Source organism: Periplaneta americana, chromosome 11 (genome assembly GCF_040183065.1).
Source record: "Periplaneta americana isolate PAMFEO1 chromosome 11, P.americana_PAMFEO1_priV1, whole genome shotgun sequence".
In the NCBI taxonomy this organism is placed as follows: Eukaryota; Metazoa; Arthropoda; class Insecta; order Blattodea; family Blattidae; genus Periplaneta; species Periplaneta americana.
The window spans coordinates 21897702-21924121 of NC_091127.1; the positions used below are offsets into that span (position 1 = coordinate 21897702).

At 36.9% G+C, this 26420-nt stretch overlaps 1 protein-coding gene across 1 annotated transcript in view; it reads right to left on the minus strand.

Annotated features, from left to right (window-relative positions):
- The window catches only part of LOC138708875 (furin-like protease 1), a 224089-nt gene that overhangs the window by 32207 nt on the left and 165462 nt on the right, over positions 1-26420 (minus strand). Inside the window, exons 7-11 of the mRNA XM_069839148.1 lie at positions 24708-24915; positions 22570-22687; positions 20706-20787; positions 19413-19623; positions 8559-8864 (exon numbers count right to left, since the gene is read on the minus strand). Coding sequence (XP_069695249.1) covers positions 8559-8864; positions 19413-19623; positions 20706-20787; positions 22570-22687; positions 24708-24915 — 925 coding nt within the window. The remainder of the gene's footprint in view (positions 1-8558; positions 8865-19412; positions 19624-20705; positions 20788-22569; positions 22688-24707; positions 24916-26420) is intronic.

Consider the following 26420-nt stretch of genomic DNA (forward strand, 5'->3'; position numbering starts at 1 on the left):
CCATGGCAACCATTACTATGTGAACACAGCTTTCAAAAGGCAGTAATCCAAGATGGGTCTGACATGCGCAAATAACCTCAAATATGTCAAAGTTATTACTGCACTTGGAGCAATCCTAATGAAATTCTCTACAACACTGACGGCTAAATGGAATGTAATACAATCTTGATTGTATATGACTTGGAAATGGAGAAGAAGAATTAGCTGTTACTGGCGAACTAGTGAATAAATTTACGTCATACAATTTTGCTTACAAATTCCGAACGCATTTACTATAATGCAGAATGGCAACGAAATTAGAGTTCTGTTCATTAAGAAAACATTCGGAGACACACAGATAATAGTTTCGGTTCTTCGGAAACCAGCTTCGAACATATGGATGCCTGTAACTTCATACAATTTTAAGTATCATAGTATGATATGGTTTCTTTACAGGCAATTAGAACATGCTGCAAATAACTGCTTCCAATACTACAAATAAACACAACAAAATCGAGTAGATGTTGCAAATATCATTTACATTAATCAGCCTTCCGACAATACAATGACGAGGGGTTTAAATGGGGCAATATCGCTAACAGACAATTCATTTATTACAGATCCGGATTTCCTTTGGGAATTAGGCCTTCCCGAAACGCTGAACTAGTACACAGAGAGAAATTCAATAGCAGCAATTCGTGGAAATCTTCTATTAGGCGAGGATTCGAAGTGATATGTGAAGTTCAGATTTTAGAGATAATCTGCCACGTACCAGTAATTTGTTATCAATGTCCTAATAGGAATCCTAAAGCAAGATGACTTCCTCCATATGTTTAAGAATAATACATTATTAATATAATGTCGAATTTCAGCATTTCTTGTACCTACTTTCAATTATGCCGCAAATCAAAATTTTCTTTACCCAAAATTAAAAATTGGAAGCAGTCCAGAGAATAACTTCCAGAGATAAAAACAAAAGTGAGGTCATAAAAAATAATAAATATAAATAACAATGTGCATGAAATTAAATAAGTCTAATTTTGGAAAGGGGGAAAGGAATTAGCCAGCCTATCCCATTATCTCCTGGCTTAGTTGCCTCATGAGTGATGCCTTATTGTTGTTACTTGTGACTATGAGGTTCAAACCTGTCTTCCAACAGCTGACTAAACAAACAAACAGGTCTTAGAAACAATGTTTCAGCTACGTAGGAAAACCATCTAGGTACATAAAGTTCCAGATCTAGTTATAAGAGAGATTCAAGTTCACTTTAACATATGAGTGCGCTCCATGTATAATAATGTAACATCGAAACATTGAAGTAGGCCATAAGGAAAAACCAAGGACAGCAGTTCGATCCGGTGATGTGGACGGAGCCTCAACATAGCTCAATGCATATAGGTAAAGGTCCTGGATTCGATCCCCAGTGCCGGAGCGAATTTTTCTCGTTAATAATAATAAATAATAAACATAACAGAGAAATCTGTCGGCTTAAAAAATTAATATTATCATTTCATAGAGATTCAAGACATGAATGGAAGAATCAATTTGAAAATGGAACAAGAAATATTATCCAAACTACGAATCAGAAGAAGAAAGGACCGAGGAAAAGGAAAATACAGAAGAAAAGAAAGAAGATAAAATGGCGAATAAAAAAACAGACAAAACCAGATTTAGATGGAAGCGGTCACTTCAGAATTTAAGTACTTGAAAGGACTGAATCACTGATGAGATAGCTGGCATCGAACTATATTACTCCTATTTGCATACCAAAGTCCACTGAGTGAATCCGCTTTGCTACAATATCTTCAAGAGACTTTGCTTAACTCTCTCTGCTCGCAATACATGCAGATTCTGTCTGATTTATGCTATGATGGAATATATCGATATTCCAGTAGAGGAAAAAATAATAGGCTAAATAATTTTATTTTTTACGCACCTTGAACTCTTTTTCAACTGACAGACGACACTGATATGCCCCTTTTATATTATTTGCCTATATCTCAAGTCTACTCCATTGTGTTGCTATGTGTAAGACATTTTATTACCGATAATGCCTATACATAGGTTGGATAAAAAGTAATGGCAACACTGCTGTCACGTGACGATGGTGCGTTTGAGAGCTGCCAGCTATGTGGACATGAACAAGGACTGTTAGATGAGTTAGTGCAGCCAGCGGCGACAGTACTCTGTCAATCTACTGCAGTGTGTAGAACGTTCACTTTCATAGGGATAGTGCGAGCGCCCTAAGACCATTCTTACAAAACTAGAGCAACGTTCCTGGATCAAAATTGAAATGGCACGAGGTCATAGTGCACAAGAATGTTTTCAGGGACTGCGTGATGCATGTGGTGATGCAGCGTTGCCATATTGCACAGTTGCACGATGGGTTAAAGCATTCCGGGAAGGCCTTGTTGCACCGGTACCAAAGGGAAGGTGACGACTTTCTTGGACGCAATCGTCGCTATGGACGAAACCTGGACTCGCTCGTATGAACCAAACTTGAAACGCCAATCAAATGAATGGAAGCATCCCGGTTCTCCTCGTCCAAAGAAAGTGCACCCTACACAAAGTGCTGTGAAGGAGATGTTCATTGTGGCGTATGACATTGATGAGGTAATACTGCGCCACGCTGTACCTCCAAGGCAGATGGAAAATGCGGACTACTGGAACATCCACCGTACTCACCCGATATGATCAATGCGATTACGATCTTTTCACCAAAGTGAAAGAACCACTGCGAGGGACCCGGTATAATAGCAGAGATGAACTTACCCGTGCTTTAGGGCGGTCAATACGGAACATCAACAAAGATGGACGCGCTGATGGTGTACGACGCCTTCCAAACATTTGGCAAAAGGTAATAAATAAGGGGGGCGACTATATAGAAGGTACGTAAATGTTGTACCCCTGTGAATAAAGCCATGTCAGAAATATCGAACTGTTGCCATTACTTTTTATCAAACCCATGTATTTAACTATTGATTGTAGTGCTGGTAAAATATAAAGTTATGCCTGAATGACGGTTAATATTTAACTTACTTATAATAGCTTGCTATTAGATCTGCAGCATAAATCAGAGAGTTACTGCCTTGCACAAACATCAAACTGGAAGGGACACAGACAATCAATATATCGAAGACCAGAATAAGAGTTATTCTGCACAAGCTGCAAAAAAATCCATAAAACAAACATTGCTTATCCACTGATGTGTGACACTTTCTCACCTTGCCTGGATATGACTGCACCATAACTAGATGGACGTACAGCAATTAGAATATCAACCAATGTCAGTTTTCTTTTTTAAGACTTTTTTTCATATAATATTTTTGTCTTCCACGTACTGCCATTAGGAATGCTGTTTTGCTCTCTTTTGTGCAAGTAATTGGCACTGGTCATGAACACACACGTACACAATTTTGTTGATAAAAATGCAGGCTGTATCATGATTTGGGGTGTTTTACAGAAATTTACTCCTTTTTGAATATCTGGTTTTTTAAAAAAGTATTATAAGGCATTCATAAGAATAATGGATTGTAGTTGCTGACAAAAAATACACTAAATTAAGACACTGGTTCGCCACCTTCCACTTGTGTCAATAAAAAGCTCACACCTCGTATTTCTTTCTCTCTCTCTCTCTTTTTCTCTTGAGCAAGTTGTAAGATCCAGAAACGGTTAACACACTCAGGATCTCCTCCGTTGGATGCACCTAAATCTCATTGAGTCTGCTTGTTCTACAAGATGCAACGAAACAAAACATGGCAGTGCTGGAGTAATAAATCACTGTATAGAGGGCGATAGTTACAAAGCTCATAGCGCTGTCTATAGTATTGCACTGAGTCCCCAGTGTAAGTGTTGCAAACCTCTTAACCTCAAACATGGAAACTTCCAAACCGACTTCTATGGCCTCTAAAATAACATTTAGATAAATTGGAACTTGTTACCGAATATGAAGATGCACCTGTTTACTTATACGTAATTTATTTTAACATTCTGTGTAAATCAATTAGCAGTAAGAGAGGCTATTAAAATTAACAAAATGGATGAAAATATAACGCAACTTCATCAGACTTATCAGTTATCACAAGTGGGAATAGTTAAACAATTGAAAGTTATTCTACAGAATGTAACAGAATAACTATTCCTAATTTTCTGACGTGGTACAAGACATGAAAATAAATATTTTTTCTTAATAAAATAGTGTCCGGAAATGCTTTATATAAAATACAGAGCTCATCACTCACATTATGGCTGCATTTATATTTCAGTCTAGCATATAGTGTCACGAAGCTTGAGTTGTTGAGGGTACTAGGAACAGTAGACTGTGCCGGTACTATTTCACATTGTCTGTAATGAGGCGATAGTAGCGATCCTAGTGGTTAGCAACTACCTATCAGCGTATTCTGAATCTCACCGGACCGGTGGACGATAATGACGTCACGCTGCAGTGAAATAGGAACAAAACTGCTGAAGGTTCGATGGCTATCATGGCGGCTGTACAAGTTGTTGTCTGTGCTACGCTAGCAAGATTTTGCGAAATTTCTTGTTCAAAGAAAAGAGAGCATTAACAATTTATTTCTTGAACCGGTAGTAATAACTGGTCTGTTGACATGTTCGCTCATAAGCCATTAACATATGGTTTTTACGTTTTGCTCATTACAAACAATACAGAAGAACACACCGCCATGACACAACAGTGCACGATGTCATTCGTCTGCTAATTTCCGCCCTATACAAGAACCAATCAGATTCACTGATGGTGACTGATGGAGACTGCAACCACCTCTGCAAGCTGATGGCATCGGTGCGACACCGGTGGAGCATCAGTGACGTCATCATTGAAATTCGGAACACCATGATGCCATCGGATTGCTCAGCACTGAGATTTGGAATACGCTCTTTGGATGCATATTTCCTACGTATTGAGCTTCGTGACCGTATATACTAGACTGTGTTGTTACCATGGAAATAATAATTGAAGTTAGTTTGTTGTTGTATGTCATAAAATATCTGTGAATTCTGTTTATTAAATTTCATGGTATTAAAATGCAATGGTATACAAATATTGAGCTTGCAGACATGCATAATTTGGCAAAGTGACTCTATGAGGAGCAACACCCTCAGCTCCATATTCCTTGCCATACAACACTTTCAAGACTGGATCAAAGTCTTCGAGATAGTGGTCAGATGTACATTTTCCGAATCGTTGGATAGGGAAAGCAGGTCCAGTTGCTTGGCCAGCACGTTCCCCAGACATGACTCCAGTTGATTTTTGTGTTTGGAGTCTTATTATATCAATTATTTATGAAACATCCATCGACACAGCAGAAAAATTAGTTGCTAGAATTATTCTTGCTGACGATCTTCATAACCGATCACAGATATTTCGAAGGATTTGTCCAATCATATGACGTTATAATCTGTGTCAACAATGGCGGTCGCAATTTTGAACAGTTTCTATAGTTTGTCAATACCATTTTCTTAATATCTGATATTAGACAAAAAACAGTTACTGTGTAACCCTAGAATACAAATAAAGTAACTTTCCAAGTTGAGATTATTTTATTTTTTCCTTCATACCACTATCACTTGAAAATGCAGCATTTCCGAACAATATTTTTTAAGAAAAATGTTTAATTTCATGCCCTCTATCACATCAGAAAATTAGGAATAGTTATTCTGTTACATTCTGTTACATTTTGTATATTTAGTGCATAAATACACTTCAGTATTCACTGCTACATATTGATAAAAATTGGAGCGCATTTTTGTAGTGTTATATTAATTTTGGCAACAGTGTGTTGTAACTGCAAGGATTCGATGTATCATTTATAAAAATTGGCAGTCTCCTAGCAGCAACATGATCTTGGATTCTACATACAAATTACAAATAGACACACAAGTGTATTAACGAATGTAGCTATATGTAAGTACTTGTTATTGTTCATTTTAAAATCAAATGTTTACCGAGCTCAAAACAATTATAGGTACTGGTACTGTTGTCACTTCTGAATGTTTTTTTAAGTATTTTCCATTCTCATTTCAATACAACTTCAAGTCTGACACTGCATAAGGAGCTTTTTAATTTCTTAATTGCACTGTAATCTGCTGACAGATATAGTCGACTTGTTACCGGTACTTCTAATCAGTGGCATAGTCAGACTAATATTTTGGGTGGGCCAGATATGCAGGTTTAGAAAGTACCTGACCCAACTCCTGACAATGCCGCTGCCGTCAACTCTCTTGAAACTCATTCTCGGAAGTCTTATTTAATGATATGCAAAATTATGATAAAAAATCATGCAAGGCATATCTATACAAACGCTTCATAAGGTGAACTGGAGCTGTTGAGATTTCCTAGCAACGAATCTGTCGATCGCTGATGATGGGTCCTTCAACAAATCTCAACTTTTCTCTCTCTCTCAATGGATAGAATTGCTAGATTACAAAGCCTTATGCTTGACATGATTGTCGAATTTTTCTTCGTTTCAGAGCTTTGAAACTTTTATATCATTGCCTTAATGAAGGACGAACATTTACTAATATTCATTTTCGGAGACTGAAGTGCTTCCGATAATGAATTTGCAATAGCAAGAATATCGTCTAAACATATGTTGTCAAATTTTTCTAGCTGATATAACAATTCAGTAGCCTCCATGGCTTCCTTCTTTTTATCACTGTCAGACAATTTTTTAGGCCCAATCCAACACAGTTAAATTGGATCTTGAAGAAATGAACGCATTTTTGACTTCTTACCTTAATGCTATCGACTGTAACTATTGCTCTGGATCAATGATTTAGTTTTAATGTTGAGTATTTTCCATAAAAAACGCAAAAATTCGCATATTTTTTGGGTGCGCCTGGGCCCACCTGGCCCACCCGCTGGCTACGCCACTGCTTTTAATTCCTCGAATTTTGGATCAGTACCAGTGCTGAATATTCCAGAGTATTATATGCCAATGCAGTTTAGAGATCAGTAGATTTTTTTATTAGATTATTTTACGACGCTTTATCAACATCTAGGTTAGATCAGTAGATTATGAAAGGCTGAAAGTTATATTAAAAAGAATTAAAATTACTTTGAGAATGTGCTGCGATGATAATAAAATCAAAGAGAGAGGGGTAACAATTTGTTTTTGAGGTTATAAAAACTATATCGGTAATTTATTTTGTTTTCAGTGAATATTACATATTACCGAAGCTTATAACCTCTTTTTTTTATTAGCCTGTATTTTGTTTTCTTATAATAACTAATTCACCAAAACGTTCATCCAAACTCGTAAGTTATTTTGTGCAAGATCGTGCGTATTTGCTTGGTTTCCGCACAAAACCAATCCGCGGAAAGTGTAAAATTCCACATTCAGTATTCCTAACCTAACACACATAACAATTTCCCTCTTCTTACCGCTTAAGTGACATATTGATTTTACTGCTTTAGGCTTTTAACATATTATTTTTAGAGACGTTCAATATAGTAATAATTATAAATTGGACACTTACCACTGCAATTTCACCTAAATTGCACTGTTAATTATTGTTTTTAAATATTTGCAAAAATTAAGTAAACTCTACTAAAGTTACTGCATTCGTGATGCAAGTAACATTAAGGAAGCCGTGAAAAAAATCAACAAGATTCCATAGACTGGGAGAAAAAAAGACAGACGTATATCACGGCCTGCTGGACTATAGTAAACACAGAAAACATTTTAAAGCAACAATGTTGAATATAGATATTTTTGTTTTGCAAATTTGCCGTCAGTGAACAGAAACCAAGATGGATTTCATTGCAACTAATTAGAAATTCCTCTTTCAGGTATGTAATAAACGATCTTCGCACAAAATAATGTACGATACACGAGTGGTATGTTTTCTTTCAATTCTCGGAAATTAAAAAAGCTCAACTACGTTTCACTTTTTCAAACTTTTCCTCGGACATGAAAACTTCAACATACCGCTCTTGTAACGCATATTACTATTACATAACTAAATTTGTGCAGCCTTAGGTTGTAGGGTGTTTTACAGGTTCATTTTCAAGTAAATATAATAATAACAATAAAAATGAATGCTGTACGCACCATGCCTTGAGATTAAGAGGTTTATAATATCAGTAATATCTGTTTCCTATGATTTGGTAACACATGAATCCTTCCTGATACCCGTCTAGATAAAAAAAACAACCACCAACTTTTACGTATTTCATGACATTACTGAACAGCAATGGTTCTCTGTAAAGGAATGAGTATTGTACCATGATAACATAACAGAATGAGTTAACAGATCTTTACAACCGGCACCTCTGTGCTTGAATTGTGTACACTAGATGCTTAGCACATGTTTACTTGTGTTCGATCACTCGAGTCAGTGCGATCTTGACTCAGACTCGGAATATGGATCGACCGTCCGTTCTGTCCGGATGGCATCATCACAGTCAGTTCTCCATCGCTGCGAATGTGGTGAACCATCACCACCCAAATTAGAGCACTTTACCAGTGGCACGTGTCCATCACAAGTTGAAGTAGAGAATGTAGGGGAGGGGGTGAAGTTAACGAACGAAGCTATGAGTATAACAAGAAGGCACAAACCTATACAGTGCTGACCCTTCTTGGAGAGAGCGATGCAGCCTGACGAAGGGGGTGCGTCATCCTCGGTGGTGGTGCGCTGAACCTCGTTGCGTGTCAGGTCGGCACTGTCCACCCGCCCGCTGCCTATCACTGACTCCACTTCATTGTGCCCTGGGTCCTGCTCCACAACTCCGATTGGCGGTGGTCCGACTTTGTTGCTGCCAACGATGTCCTGGTGAATGTCATCTTCCTCATCCTCCTCGTGTTCTTCGCCTTCAGGTGAAGTCTCTGTCCCGTAGAAAACAAGCTTCCAGTCTTTTAGTGTTCCTGCAAACACAGAGACAACGCAACACTAACATTAACACCACATCGAATGTTACTGTCATTTTTCTAACTATCCAGAATGTTTCTTCCATGTTTCGCTCTATAGATTTTGTGTATGGTGATTCATACATGACAAATGCTTAAGCGGTGGTTTCCAAGAGCCACAGATCCAAAGAACTGTGCGTTCATAAATTACAATTAGCCCTATGGGTTAAACTTAATAATGTCGAGTTAACACAGGTTAATTTAGCATGTGACTGTTTTCTGTATTATTAACCTTTAATTGAAATCTTTTTAAAATAATAATTATATGAAGTTCTAAGTTTTTTTAATAGATAGCAGCCCTACAATCACTAAGATTCCAAAACAATATTTGGGACGAAATACAGGAGGAAATATTCTGGGATCTGACTGAAAAATAACTCAGGTGCTGTTAGTTCAAACCTGATACCATACACATGCTTTGTATTTTCAACTGAAACACATTAAAATTTCATGAGAAAGATATAGTATACAATTCAAGGTGGTAGTGCAACTATACTGTAACGACTTCAGCATTAAAGGATAATATGTGGTCAGCACCATGCATCAGTTGATTCATCCCCAGAGAAACAACAAGGCTAGAAGGCCTTCTGAACTATTCTGACCTTTACCAGTACAGAAAAGACAACAATTCCTCATCCTACTTGAAGATCAAACAATTACCCTTCGGAACTATACTGGTAACCATTGAATCTGATTCTTATATACCAAGTTTAAAGAATTTATTTGTCTCGCATCATTCACTTCACGTATGACATAATGACATCTATAACATTATAACAGTTGAATAAAGTTCTCTGTGTTTGAGATACTTCCGGTATATTAAATGTTTGAAGTATTATCAATATCTTGACAACACTTAAAACATACCGGTACTACCACTTTAATAAGTTCAATATAATCTAGAGTGGGCAGTAAGAAAGAAACTTTCAGCCTTCTGAGGTAACTATGCAGAGAGTTTATCTACTTACCACATGTATTTCATTTTTTAAGGTCCAAATCCACGAAGGCAAAAAGTAAGAAATAATACAATGAATATTAATTTTATAGTATATGCATTTAGCATTATTTTGTGTGTTGTTTGTATTGAAATGACGTATTTGATCAGATATGACTGTGTGATACTACTAATACCATTAAATTTGCTTTATTTTAGTACAAACAGGAGCAGACTAAAAATAAAAGCACTATGATGTCACATTTATCAAGAGGAAAACATAATTCTTTAGCTTCTTTTTTTCCTTTCAATTAATTCAACAATAATAAAAGCTTCCATACTATAGAAATAAATGACGCTTTTCTTCCAACTAAGGAACCAAGTAAAATCTACGAAAAGTGCATTTACTTCCTTCCTTACAAGGTTTTTATTTCAAAACTTCTCAGTAAATTATTTCAATTGAATTTAATTACAAAATAATGTTAATTTAGATATTAAAGGGAAGTTTAAAACTAGTTGCATTTAGAATTCAACCCTCCCTCCCCATTGAGTTCCAAAATTGCGCCTGATATTATGGTACTTGAATATGAAAGAATATTCAACTGTTTATACATCCCATTCATTTGTTTCATATCTTTTGTTTTCTATCGTCATTTGGCAATTTGGATTGTTGTATGTAGGTTACACAGCGAATAGGGATTATAAAGAATGGACACTGAGCGAATTTTCCTGTGTTTTGTTTCTCTGTGCGCCAGCGGCTAGTTCCACTTTCAAGCGCTAGAGGTAGTGTAATCGAGCATACGCTAAGATAATAATTGAGAATAGAATTAAGGCACAGGATCCAACATCGCCTACCTTATTGCATATTCCAGTAACGCTTTGCTTCAAATAAATCCAAGTTAACAGCTTTTCCTTATTTCTCAGTGACAAACTAGTTGTAATAATAATATTTTATATTTCAGATATCATAAATTATATTATAAAATAATATAATACATTATGAAATTAAGTATCGAATTCGTTTAATATTTGTATATAATATAATATAATATAGGTATATGGTTTTACTTCTCGTAAGAGTTTTGTTTTTCCATTTTCAGCGCTATCAAATCATTACATATTTTAATTGTTGTTGGGGTCAACGTCTCAACTCTCATTATAAAGGAACTCTAGAGTCTAGACATTACAGTTAATGAAGGATTTATTATTTTATGGATCCAATTTATTTTATTTGAGTACATAATGTACCTAGATGTATTAATTATATGTGTTATATTTCCGCTGTGTCAACTGCTAGCTGATGTGATGTCAGCGCCAACTCTAGGGAGAAAGCAGAATCTCACGCTCTAGCTGGCTTGAAGGTCATTGAAATCGGTCCGGCTACATCAAAAGTACCGACGCGAAGTGTCCATTCTTTATAATCCCTATTCGCTGGGTTACAATTAATTGAATAATTAACGTTAAGGTTATATGGCATGCGTAAACCATGAACTCATTATTGTAATCAGCAAAATATATTTTCCTCGACATCTATGATAACATTATGGTGAAAACTTAGGTTCAACTTAATTCTAAAAGTCCTTGTTACCTCTGTAGTTTTGAAAAGTAAAAATGAGTGATTATCCATTACATTCCTCTCTGCTAATAAGTAAACGAATTAATAATAATATGCAACAGTAAATTCCTGTAAGTGATCGTCATAAATTAAAAAAATATACTGTATAAAAAATGCAGAGTAGTGTGCAAATAAAACAACAAGTGCTCATTTTGATACAAATGCAAGCTAAAAATTTGCAAAACTCATTTGCAACATGTAAAAAAGAAAATGAGAAACGCTACATCAATGAAACCTTTATACTAAAATCATGCAATTATTAAATAAAAAATTGTGCATATACATATACAAGATTCAGATGTGCAGTCACAAATATTTCAAGGTGATACATTGGGACTATAGTCCTACACTGGGCAAAGCTTTCCATGTATAGAGATTGAAAAAAAAAAAAGTGTTCCATATGGGCTATTCCATATGAAATCGATCAGTAAAAAACCTCGCATTTTTTATACTCTAATTTTTTCCCTACATATACAAGGTGCTGAGGGGAGTGCATTTTCAAAAATACACTATCGAAAGTCAAACGGTTTTCGTATTATTGAGCGACAAATTTAGGGTATTTTATAAGAACAAACCTCTTTCAGCACTCAGAACTCTGGAACCATTTACTGCAGAACATTGAACGAGAGCTTATTTTGAAGCTGACATTTGGTAGGTTATGATAAGAAGTAATTCTTATTTTTATTGTACACAGAGAGAGAGAGAGATAATCTGATTTTACTTGCTTTTAGGCTTTTTGGCCATTTGTAAAAATGTAAAAAAATATTGAGAAAAAACCTTGCATTATTAAGAGGGATTCGGCATTGTTTCCTTAGTGATACGGGAATAAGTTTCGAGGGTATTAAATAGATTATTTTCACACGCCTAGACTTGAACAGCCCAGTACCGCACACACTGGCCGAGAGCTGAAGATAAGCGACTATTGGGCGTCATTTTACTCCTGTGTTTATGAAAACCTGTGATGAAGCTAGCACAGCCATGACTGCTAGACGACACATCACGTGTTTGTCTCCTGGCCTTGCTTGTCTCGGCAACCTCCAGTCTCACAGTCAGCTGGTTAGTTCACGCGCATACTATTTATTTTCTTTATTTGATATTTTCAATACTTTATCAACATACCATTAGTAAAAAATATGTGTTTATTTGTACTTTCAAAGCAGAATCTAACTATATATTTTTAAAATATTTTTTCCTAGCCAAAGGTGTCTTAATGAGGAAAAATCTAAATTTCTCCATTTCCATAAAATGTAAGAAAGTCTGTTTACATGTCAATATAAACTTTAATTTCTCAGCATCAAAATAAACCATGATTTTGATCACTGGGTGAAAGGGTTTCGGAGCTACAACAGTTTAAAGTTGCTAATTTTATGAAAATACGATAAATTTAAATATTTTTAATTTAAACACTATTAAGTTCTGATGCTTCAAACTTTGCACAAAGCATTGTATCACAGTTCTCTACGTACAAAAAAAGTTTCATTGTATTTAGAAATTGTAAGGTCACTTTTCTCTATATTTCGGTCGACTTGAGATGAAATAGCTCATATGAATCAACATTTGATATTGAATATCCAAATATCCAGAATTTCAGAGGTTAGGAAGACGGACAGGCAACATAAATGGAAAAAGAGACACACACAAGGCTAACAAAAAATAAATAATATACTAGACATGCTAAAAACATGTATTTGCAACGTCTCGAAACTGCTTTCTACAGCATCAAAATTCTTTTCCTGTATACCAAAAGCTACACAAACGAAACAAAAAGGGATAAGGAATGTGGTTGTCACGAAGTAGGCCTACAATTTACAATGTGTATTGTACTGGTCAGACAGTGGTTCCAGCTGCAAAAGGACATGCTTCACACACAACAGGCAGAGGATCTGCATTCATTAGCATGAAGTGGGAGGCCTTGCCTTCTCCCTGGTGGAGTCGTGAGCCCTCCTGCACGAGCTCCAGGTTGGGCACCAAGTTAGAAGCAGGGTGAAAGGAGGATGGGTCAATCCTGCTCTTGCTAAGGGAGTACACCGGATACACTTTCTGGATTTTGGGGTACTGCTTGAAAATATCTTCTGGCACTTTAGGTGGAGAGTGTGAAGGAATTTCCAGAAGGATGGTCAGATCACTGCCCAGCGACGTTGTGGTAGTAGTGGTGGTTGCGGTGGTCGTATGAGTGGTGGTGGACGTGGTGGTAGTAAAAGTGGTCGTGATATTGGACGTGGTGAGTGGTGGGGGCAGAGTAATATTGGTGAATGTGGAGGAGGTGGTCGTGGATGTGGTACTGGTGGTAACGGGCCGGGTATTGGGCCTTCTGGACAGGGTGGGAGCTGGTGTGGTGGTGCTCTTAATCCGAGGTTTAGGGACGGACGGCGAGGTGGGCTGAAGCACCCTCATGAAAGGGAGGTTTGCAGGAGTGGTGGTGAGGAGTGTGCGTGGCGGTGTTAGTTTCGCTGTTTTCGTCCTGTTCTTGTGTGAGTTCTTGTATATCTTTGGCGGTGACACAGGGTAGGAGGGTGGTATGAGCACCAGGTTTGGGCGAGGAGGTTTCAGGGACGAAGAGGAACCTGTGTTGGTAGGGCGCAGAGGGGGAATAGGCGGGCTGTGCCCTCCGTGCCCGTCAGGTGTGACTGCTGTACCGTAAAATATAAGAGCCCATTCTTGCAGAGTGGCGCGCCCTAGTAATGGGAGAGAAGCGACCAGGGATTAGTATGCATTCGCTAGGATCTACATGGAATACACACCCACACACACAGCTGTACCCACTCCTTATGTGCTCCATACTGGAGGATAGATCAGTATATAATATTTGTAACTAAAGGTATGGTCACACTTCGCTACTTTTGCAGTGCTGCAGTACAAAAAACTGCGCAACTCTCATACTGCGACGTGTGAACAACGGTGCAACCCGAAAAGTAGCGGCTGTCGAACTTGCTGCTCGCTACTTTTTCATGCTGCGCGCAGCTTAAAAGTAGCGACTGTGAACAGGGTTCTCAGGGTTGCAGCCGCAGCATCTTCTTCTTCTTCTTCTTTTGTTTTCTGATGCTATATCGATCCTCTTTCGTTCGATTTTGGCGTTGTAAGTGTTTTGCGAAACAATTATCACTGTAATATCAAAGTATATTGAGAGTCTGACTGTGTGTTTTTTTTTTTTTTTATTTTCATTTTACAGATTTTCATGTGGGTATATAAGAGTTTTCCTATCTGGATTTCATTTTCAACTAATATGTCTGGAATCTTCCAGGGTCCAAATCCTAGTTTTTGGCTGATGTCGTGTATTAGTTGGTCTATGGATTGTTTATGGAGTTGACATTGAAAGAACATATGGTTCATTTCTCCCGACTGTTGTTGGCACTCACACATTTTTTATATCGGTTTTGTTGAAACTTTTGCTGTGGTTGCGACCAGTGTTACCACCCAAATATGCCATTGATACTTTTGTTTGGATATATTTTAATGTTAGACGTGATGAAAATAAATTATTTTTAACAGTTATTAAATGCACAACACAGACTGAGCATATTTGCTGACGATATAATTCATTTTTTTAATTTTCCGTAGTGTATAGTTTGACAACTTCAAGTGAAACCCCGTAAAACACGCCAACTTCTGGAATCTCTCTCTTTCTTTCTTCTCTCTCTGTCGCTCCTCGTCATTCAGTCACCAATCACCACGTAAATATCTGAGAGGGTGTGTGTGGGCATCGCGACCAATAGAAGAACCACTCTCCAGTATTACCACAATAACGGATTCTTCATTTCTGCCTCGACTGTCGGCTAGGAAGGTTCCATTATGCTAGCATTGCAGGCAACTAGTCAACCTTTTAATGCTTTTGTTAGTAGGTGTGACAAACTGTGAGTGGACCTGCAAGTACATAGTGCATAGTGCTCTCTTCCTTCTCCCCGTGCTTTCTCACTTGCTCCTTCCCAAGACAGCCAGCGCTCACGTAGTAACTCGGTCAGGGTTTCAGTTCGATTTGTCAATCTATAGTTTCAAACAGGAGGGTTGCCAACATTGTTTACGTGAATATGCTGTTGGTATCATTTAAGTTTACAGGCATTTTTAAAAGCTTTATAGTAAAAATAATACCAATTTCTGAATACTAGTTAGGACAGAAGAGCAAATAATAGATAAGTAAGCTTTCGTATGAGTTTCTTAATAATGCGAACATAACCACAAAATGTATATTGAGAAATCAACACAGAGATGGAAACCTGCAGCATGACTGCGGCTGCAAAAGTAGCGCTTTGTGTGTGAACAGACTCCAAACCTCCAGTTGCAACTTTTGCTGCACTCGGGTTGCGCAGCACAAAAAGTAGCGTGCAGTACGCTACTTTTGGCTTACATGTGAACACGACACGCAACTTTTGCAGCTGCAGTACAAAAGTTGCACAGCAAAAGTAGCGACGTGTGACCGTACCTTAAGCCAATTTTGTGCATTATAATTTTTTTATTGTTTAAAATTATATACAAATTTGCAAACTTATGTAATAGTCTTGCAATATCTCTACACTTTCGTTTGTAATTTCTAATTTATGAATTTAATTTTTAACTGAACGTAATTCTTGTATAATGTATTTAATATTGTTTACTGTCTATTAATTAATGTATTTATATTGTAACTATGACTCATTCCTACTACTACTTCTTTGTTGTTGTTTTCTAATGCCAGGCTTTTGACAATAAAGTCATTTGACCTCTTGCACTCCAATATTTTTCAAAGACATTATCATGACCAGCCACTGAAGCACAGATTTTGAGGTGTTCCGAATCCATTTCTTGGTTTGAGTTGCACAATGGGCAGTTAGGGGACTGATATATTCCAATTCTATGCAGGTGTTTGGCCAAACAGTCATGGCCTGTTGCCAATCTAAATGCAGCTACAGTTTGTTGAAGTCTAAGTATGTAGATTTAATAAATCTTTTCACAGAGTAATACGCAGATTTAGTAACAGGTCTGTAAGTAGCAATGCTGCCCATCTTTGCTAAAGCATCCGCATTCTCGTTTCCCAGAATTCCACAACGGAATGGTATCCATTGAAATACAATTCTTTTATTGAGTGATATTAATTGAGAGAGCATTTTAGTTATTTCTGCTGTTTGAGATGAAGGTGTGTGTTGAGAGACTGTTGATAGAATAGCTGCTTTGGAGTCTGACAATATAACTGCATTCTTAAATTTATTGATGTGGCATAGAAGATTCCTGAGATTTTCACTTATTGCAATGATTTCTCCATCAAAACTTGTTGTTTCATACCCAAGAGATCTATAAAGTGAGAAGAGACAGCACGTAACACCTGCACCGACACCTTGTTCTCTGGAGATCAAGGATCCGTCGGTGTATAAATGAAGCCAGTTTTGTGGAGGATACCTAATATTAATTGTCTGTAAAGACAATTGTTTCATTATTTCAGTGTTTACTTCTGATTTCAGTACTATTTGAGTTATATTTACTCTTGTACAGTCTACTATTTCTGGTGTATGTTGATGATGGTTAGTTCCACTCTGCTTACTGAAAACTTTACAGCACATAAGGAGTAGTTACGATTGCCTGTAATACTTACAATTCACCTCATAGCATCGACTGAAGAGAGACATAGTGAGTAAACATATTTACACAATTACATCTATCACCAAGGGCGGGTCTTTGTTATGTCAGTATTCATTCAGATCTCCTTCACCACATATTTTGAAGGTTGGACGATTAAATTAGGGCTAGCCAGAAATGTAAAATGGACATAGGATACCTCCACTACTTTTTGTATCACCTTTTTTCACCAATCGACATTATTTTACTAATTTCTCCACTTCCTGGTTCACATTTTAGTTGTTATCTGTGTCGGTGTTGCCTTTTCAACGTGAATTTCTCAACGAATTTTTGGAAACAAATTTTATCTGTGTAACTGTCACGTGAGATATAACTTATGACAACAGTGAGGTACAAGATTACGGTATGACCTTTTTTTGTCGATCAGCAAAATAAAGATAAAGAACAGAGACTGCACTGAAGTAGAGGAAGAAATATTCCCTGTCATTCATCTATCACTTCTATCTATCCCTATTATAGTGTAAGGTGAGGGTATCCCCTTTACACGCCATGAAGGCCCATGGGAGCATGGAGATTATGGCTCCATGATTTTATATATCAACGGTCATTAGTTACATACATCACAGAAATATTAATAAATTCACAATATTACAAGATTTGTGATTTAGTATGAATTTCTTCATGCATGAAACATGTAATTAATTACAACAATAGGTATCGGTAAATATTATTTTATATACCGGTACTATGAAAGCTCTGAGATTCTATTACAACAACGTGGTGAAAACAATGTTAAAAAATGTTATGTTTTATTTAATGACGCTCGCAACTGCCGAGGTTATATCAGTGTTGCCGATGTGCCAGAATTTTGTTCCGCAGGAGTTCTTTTACATGCCAATAAATCTACTGACATGAGCCTGTCACATTTAAGCACACTTAAATGCCATCGACCTGGCCTGGGATCGAACCCGTAACCTCGGGCATACCAACTGAGTCAACCAGGCTGACTGGTGAAAACATTAACATATATTAACACGTTTCATTCAGTCTCACAGAATGTAAAATAGTGTTGTTAGAAAGTTTAGGGACACCTTATAATTTTTATAAAATTCTGCCCTGGCCTTAAATTATTAGAGAAACTAACAATGTTTTAACTGTTGATTAACAATAGGAAGACTAATTTTTAGTAAAATTCCGATATTTATATGATGACTGTTAGTGCTTATAGAAAATTTATAAGTTTTTCAAACAAAATAGAAAAATCTTACATTTTCAGTATTGAATTGAAAATGAATGAGTAACTAATATTGGTGCTCGATTTTCAACTGTTGCTGGATGATGTAAATTAGTAAGGATCTAATATTTGCAAAAAAAATTTCTTTGTGAATGTTCTAGCAGTTCCTAAGGTTTGAAGTTAAAAAAATGGGGAAATTTTGTTATTGGTCAGTTCATCTGCAACTGTTGAATGGACTTTAATAGCGAAAATGTAAGATTTTTTATTTTGTTTCAAAAACATAAATTCTCTATAAGAAGTAACAGTCATCATATAAATACCGAAAATGAACCAAAAAATCAGTCTTTCCTATTGCTAATCAACAGTTAAAAACATTGTTAATTTCTCTATAAATTTAAGACCAGGGTAGCATTTCATAAGAATTATAAAGTGTCCCTAAACTTTCTAGCATCACTGTATATTGCATTAAAGAATTTTATTTTTTTCATCAGAATTTATATTACATGTGAATCAACAATGAATGATTTGTTGCTTAAAATTATTTTATGATTCAATTATAACAAAAATTAAATGTTTACCAATGACCCAACATGATAATACAATACAGTAAATAATAATAATAATAATAATAATAATAATAATAATAATAATAATAATAATAATAATAATAGTAATAATAATAGTAATAATAATAATAATAATAATATACAACTTTATTTCCATTTGTTCTTAACTATAGAATTAAGAATACTGTACATAACATTTAATAGGCCTACTTACTTCAATAATGTACTACATTTGTGTTATAAAATAAAAAGAAAAAGAAAAAGCAAACAAAAGTATGGTTTAAAATATGAAGTTAATGTAACATCAAAAAAATATCGTATTCAGAAAACTGCTTGAATAAAACGTTTTGAGTCACTTCAGTGGTGAAGAAGACACTATTTTCAATATCAAACTGCGATATGTGCAACATCAAAATTGAACTAACCAAAAGATATGATTGTCACTTCTGCTTTCCAAAACCTTTCCAATTATTGACGGTTTAATTAGAGACACAGAAATTCTCTTAGTATTCATGAGGAACTCTTCTTTGTTTAACCTACCTAAAAGTGTGTAGCATAGAGAAGAAGAATGGAGTTGAGATTAAACTATACGAGATATGACTGCCCTACATACCTAGAAAGCGGCCCTCGTTGTGGATTTCCAGTTGCCATATTCCGAAGGGCTTCTCTCCCCACGTGTGGACGGACATAAAAGGCCAGGCCTGGAAGCCCGCTCGAGAGACATCGTGTGGGCGGCGTGCAAGGAGCGTGGCTCGTGTCCCTGCTGGGGACGTCAAGTGGATCTGGAGATCACCCCTTCTTGACGACATAAGACTCACCTTGGCCTACAACACGGAGAACAACGTGAATGACAAATACCCTACGTACGACAAGGAAAGTTTTTTTGTGAGTGTTGGAAACATCTCTTTTTTAATATAGTTATCAAGTCATACACAAGATCATGAAGGTCAATGTGACACTGTGGGTAGTATGATTCTAGGTGTAAAATGTCACATCAGATTGAAATATGATATACTACGAAAACCAGAGTTAAATATAGTGCATACTTTTCTCTGCGGTGTAGAAAGTTGTTTGATTGAAAAGATGATATATACAACAACATATTTGGCGCATTATCAAAATACATTCCTAAAAACTTCATTTACCTTCACCATGCGACCTTAACGATAGTGGTTAGAAGTGTACCTGTGTGTTCATTTTTTACAGCAGTTCTATAATGCGCTTCATTTCATGCAGCGCTGCAGAAAAAAAAGAAAACAAAAAAACGCAATCCGGCCAGCTGTTCTGATTGCAAAATGGTGGACAATATTGACTGTTGTTAGTAAGTGAATTTAACCTTAAAGGAACCGAACACGTTAAATAGTTTCGACTTCCGTGATAATGACATGACATTATTATTACAAAAAGATTTTAACAATAATGAACGTTACAAAAAAAACAAAATACGCATTCCGCCATGATGTTTCGTTTAAAAAAACGCACGGTATAATCCGAGGGGATTCGTAAGTTTTTCTTTGCGTTAAAGATGGGTATTTTCTCTGGATAAAAAGCCTACTAATAAAATAATATTTCCCTAAAGATGATTATTTCCTTCTATACCAAATACACAATATACTGTAAATGGAGTAAATATTAGTATTTTACCGTGGACCAAAATAACTTTTTTAATAACATGTTGCAAAATTACAATCTGTTCAACAATGTGTGCAATAAGTAACAATGATGAAAGAAAAAATAACGAAAATGGAGTAGACATTTTCTCTCGATATAATTAGTGGCATGTACACTTCCGAAGGCTACGACACTGATTACTTTAGAGCAAAAATGACGTATGTTACCGTAATTCGTTTTCTTATTGTTAGTTAGGGTATTACATTTTAAATACTATATTTTCAATGTAGTTTACCTGGACGTGTTCGAGAAAATTGACACCTGCGCACTCCTTCACGTGGAGCTGAAGACTGACATGGCTCTTTGCTGGGATGAGTCTGAAAGGAACAGACAGATGCTTACTGCATATCAATGCCAATCAAATCAATAAAAAGATACAGATCCAAATGTTAAACGGTTATTCTTTTCTGTGTGATTCCTTAATTACAAGAATCTGGTGTCGATAAATCTCAGATTTCATTCACTTCAAAGGTTATAATGCCTGTAACCTAAGAAACGAGGTAGATCTTCGCAAATAATAATTAAAGCAAAAACATTAGATAGTAAGAAATTATTTTTAAGGAATACAGAGACTGTTCTTTTTTAATAACTAGGTATTTTTCTTCCAACAATGTAAATGTATTTCGTAAAAATGTCTGTGGCGGAGTTTTTTTTAGATGGATACAGAATCAACAAGTTTCCTCGGCCTAATACGAGGCGCATCCAGAAAGTAAGTTTCCCTATTAAAAAACAAAGAACACACACTTTCAGGAAAACATTTATTGGCAACAGGTACGGCATTGTTTCAGCTATTTTTCAACATAGCCACCATCAGAATTGAGGCACTTGTCATATCGTGGGATCAACTTTGTATCCCTCTGTCGTAGAACTCTGCCGCCTGTGAATGGAGCCAGCGTGTGACAGACGTCTTCAGCTCTTCGTCGTTGCCAAAACGCTCACCGGAGGACAGGAATTTCTTGAGGTGTAAGAAAACGTGAAAATCGCTGGGAGCAAGATCAGGACTGTAGGGTGGTTAATGAAACAACTCCCAGCCAAATTCCGTCAAAAGAGCTGCTGTGCGCCAAACCGTATGTGGACGAGCATTGTCATGGAGGAGCACAACACCTGCAGTACACATTCCACGCCTCTTGTTTTGAATGGCACGTCGCAATTTTCGCAGTGTTTCACAGCAATGGTCAGCGTTCACTGTTTCACCTCTTGGAAGGAAGTCAATGAGCAGAATGCCTTCCTGTCCCAGAACACCGTGCACATCACTTTCCGTACCGACAGCGTCTGTTTGAATTTCGTCCTGACCGGAGATCCACTATGCCGCCAATGCATTGACTGCTGCTTGGTTTCCGGGGTGAAGTGCGAAATCCAAGTCTCATCGCCCGTGACGATCCTGTCGAGGAACTCGTCACCGTCATCGTGATACCGTTGCAGAAATGTCAGTGCTGCTCTTAAACATTGCATTTTGTGTTCGGATGTCAGGTTTTTCGGCACCCACCTGGCGCACACTTTTTTGAACAGCAGGTGCTTAGTGACAATCTCATGCAACAAGGATCGCGATATCTGCGGAAAATGGCTGTTCAGCTCCGTAATCGTGAAGCGACGGTTCTCCATGATGCACTGCCGCACCAGCTCAACGCGATCATCATTGATGAGGGACGATCGCCCACTGCGCTCTTCATCACGAAAACTGCCTACACCAGCGACGCACCATCTGCTTACTCATGATGTTCGGCCCATAGACCTGACAGAGCTGCCGATGAATTTCAATTGGCGCAATGCTTTGTGCATTAAAGAACTTTATCACCGACCGAACCTCGCAGGCGGCGGGAGAAGGAATAAGAGCTTCCACTTTGGACCACTGCTGCCACGCTACTGGCACCAGGCGGGACCTGTCTGGCTGGCATATGATTGATATGTCATAGATCTGTTACGCATGCACAATTGACACGGCTAATTAAGTTTACTTTCAAGGGGAAAAAATCAGGAAACTTACTTTCTGGATGAGCTTCGTATAATAAAGAAGGCAAGTCTTAATATTTAAAAATGCAGTGTGCTTGGTTTAAATGTGAGTGTTGCGTGGCTCTAGCAAGTATAAGATTTGGTCTCACTTGTCTGTATGTGGCGCTGAAACTTCGCATTTGTGCTGCTCGGGGACAGTCTTCCAGTTGCGGGCAAGCTTCACCATTGCATAGGCGTCCATCAGCCCGTAGCCAAAGGAATGGCTCACTGAAACACATCAAATTGTGGCGATTACTGAAAATCTGGCTACCTTCCGTTTCATTCACCAGACTTGACACATCTTCCCCACAGTCCTAATCCCCTCTTAACCTACATCAACAACCAGCAAAAACAACTTACATTGAAACAGGGGCGTACGCAAGGGGGAGTTACCGGGTTTGCACCTCCCTCCCTTGAACTAAAAAAAAAAATGATTTGAGTATTTTTTTTATCCATGATCGTTTTCCCTTCTCCAATTTTTCATTGTAAGAGTAACAAAATCTACATCGACTTAAGGCATAGTCCTCCTACCCTATCCTTTTCTTTTTGTATTATCTTCATATATTACTTAATCATTTGTGTTTGTATGCCATTTAGTAGGACTCTGCTAATCAACATTTTATGTCTTGTCACCCATATGTATTCTCCAATTAGTATATTAACTGAATAATATATCTCAAGTAAATTAATCGTCCAATTTGTCTCGGGCATTTTAGGTCTTATAAATTGCGTGTGTGTGTGTGTATTCCCCTTATGTTATGTAACTGATTTTGATTATGTGTAATTTTCTACTTTATTTTATATATTATGTAACTGATCTTGACTATTTGTAATTTTATATTACGCAACTGATCTTGTCTATTGTAATTTCCTACTATATTTTATGTAATTTCTAAGGTATTTTCTTATTGTGTTGTTTTGTAATCAAATTTTGTATCTCATGTATATTACTGAAACCTGGTTGAGTGGAAGAGAAGGCCTCATGGCCTTAACTCTGCCAGGCAAAATAAAACAACTACCACTACCACTACCACCACCACCACTACTACTACCCCCCCCCCTCTTCAATAAATTCATCATACCAGTTTCATTCTTTATTCTTGGTGAGTTCCATGTTCCATTATTGTGTTTAATTAAATGTATTTCAATATTTATTTGATTGCTTTCATGGATTTTCCTGTTATGTAAAGTGAAGTCTTACCTACGATATACAAATTACGTTTGACTAAATACAGAGTGTTAAGAAAAAAGTATCCAATATTTTAGGAGGTGCTAGTATGGATCAAAACTAGAAAATAATGTCTAATAAACATGGGTCCTACAACACATACTGTCTGAGATCTGAACACTTGTTCATAGGTGGTGCTCAATGTGACATCTATTCATGGTAATGCATTCCTCTGCCCTCGGTGTAAGGAATCACACACTCTTTAAAACTTGTTTTAATACGTTAATAAGAAAGTCCTGATAACGAGCCCCAGTTAATCTCTGTGGTAGCACGTATGGCCCTCTTAATCTATCACCAAGAACGCCTGCCCATAAGTTGATTGAGAATCGGTGCTGATGCCTTGTTTCTTCAAATGCATGGGGATTTTCATCAGCCCACACATGCTGATTACCAAAATTCACAACACGATCTCTGCTGAACCCTGCTCATATCCGCAAACTTTCAGTATTTCTTGCGACGTATCAGTATTCCATGCCAGGGATGTCAACTACGGTATGATTATCTAGTAGCCTGCTGTATTGTAGGGCAGAAAAATGCATTGCCAAGAATGGACGTCACATTGAGCACCTCCTATGAACAAGTTTTCAGATCTCAGAAAGTAAGTGTCGTACGACCCATGTTTATTAGACATTATTTTCTTGTTTTGATGCATACTAGCACCTCCTAAAATATTGGATACTTTTTTCTTAACACCCTGTATATAGAGTAAAACGTAAGTAATATCAGTAATTTCTTATTTCAGGGGGTTATTCTTTGAGATATTTCAAACAAAAAAAGTTGAATACAATTTTGCTCGCTTTTGCTTCCTTTTCGAGATAAATATGAAGCATTTCATTGAGTGTTTTGGGAAAAATCATTGATTTAATTCTCAATATACTCAGTCAATTTAAGAGATCAGTGTATCAAGATAATAAATAATTGAAAGAATTTTAGATTTGCCCTTTAAAGGTGCAGAAATTTGATCCGAACAGATGTAACTTTTCGTACAGTTTTGAAGCAGTTTGACCGTGTTCAACTCACCATTTCGCCCCACTCCGTTGACTTTCCAGTCGGGAGATTTGAGATTCGCGGGCCGCGCAGTGCGCACCACGATGTGCTGCATGTCCCGCCATGTGAGCTCCCGGTTCGACTCCAGTGCAAGGGCGCAGATCCCTGCTGCGAGAGGCGCAGATGCTGACGTCCCAGTGTGGCTGCTGGTGCACATATGGTGCAGATCTGTAGTCACCACCTGAAATACGATGTTCAATGTTAACGATAATAATAATAATAATAATAATAATAATAATAATAATAATAATAATAATAATAGTGAACATGAAAACCATTGGGGAGGTCAAGACGTAGATGGGAAGAAAAATATTAAAATGGATTTGAGGGAGGTGGGATATGATGGCAGAGACTGGATTAATTTTGCTCAGGATAGGGACCGATGGCGGGCTTATGTGAGGGCGGCAATGAACCTCCGGGTTCCTTAAAATCCATGTAGATCCCGGATGTGTAGGCATTTATAACAGTTAAAATAGGCAGGCAGAAAAGGCAATAAAACGTAAAAATAAGGGACAATAAGCTTTGAAAAAGGCATAATATATTTTAGCAATAAATTTAAATTATATCAACATAACTCACATATTTACTTCTTAGGTGACACATGCTGACTTATAAAACACTTTTGTGCGAGATCGTGCGTATTTGCTTGTTTTCCGCACAGAACCAATACGCGGTAAGTGTGAAATACCACATTCAGTATTCCCAACGTAACACACATAACAATTTCCCTCTTCTTACCGCTTAAGCGCGACATTCATTTTACTGCTTTAGGCTTTTAACATATTATTTTTAGAGACGTTCAACATAGTAATAATTATAAATTGGAAACTTACCACTGCAATTTCACCTAAATTGCAATGTTAATTATTGTTTTTAAATATTTGCAAAAATTAAGTAAAGTCTACTACTCCACGAAACTTATTGCATTCCTGATACAAGTAACATTAAGGAAGCCGTGAAAAAATCAACAAGATTCCAGATGCCGATGTTATTACTGCAATATGTTGTATAAATAAAATTATTAAAATATTAAAATGAAAAATAAATCATTACATAACCTTACCGTTTGTTTTAAGTTCGCATTTATAGACTGGGGGGAAAAAAAAAGACAGACGTATATCACGGCCTGCTGGAGTATAGTAAACACAAAAAACATTTTATAGCAACAATGTTGAAGAAAGATATTTTGGTTTTCCGAAGTTGCCGTCATTAAAGAGAAACCAACATGGAGATTTCATTGCAACTAATTAGAAATTCGTCTTTCAGGTATGTAACAAACGATCTTCGCACAAAATAATGTACGATACACGAGCGGTATGTTTGTTTTCCTCGAACATGAAAACGTCAACATACCACTCTTGTAACGTATATTACTATTTTTCCGTGATTAACTGTCTTTTCACAAACCTTACATAACAAAACTGTTCCATCGGTTGAAAACACATGGGCACCAAATTCACTAACGTAAGCATAAAGTTTACTTTGCAGTGGTTTACTGAATTTAGGCATTCTAGCTAACCGATCTTATACTTTCTGTCAGCCGACAATAACTGACTGTTCCTCACTCAAATTTCTTTCTCCTACAATAATAAACACGTGTAGCACAAAATTGTAACAGTAAGATTTGAAAATATGAAAGTAAACAATTGGAAATGCTACGTGACAACTTCTATGAGAACGAGCTTA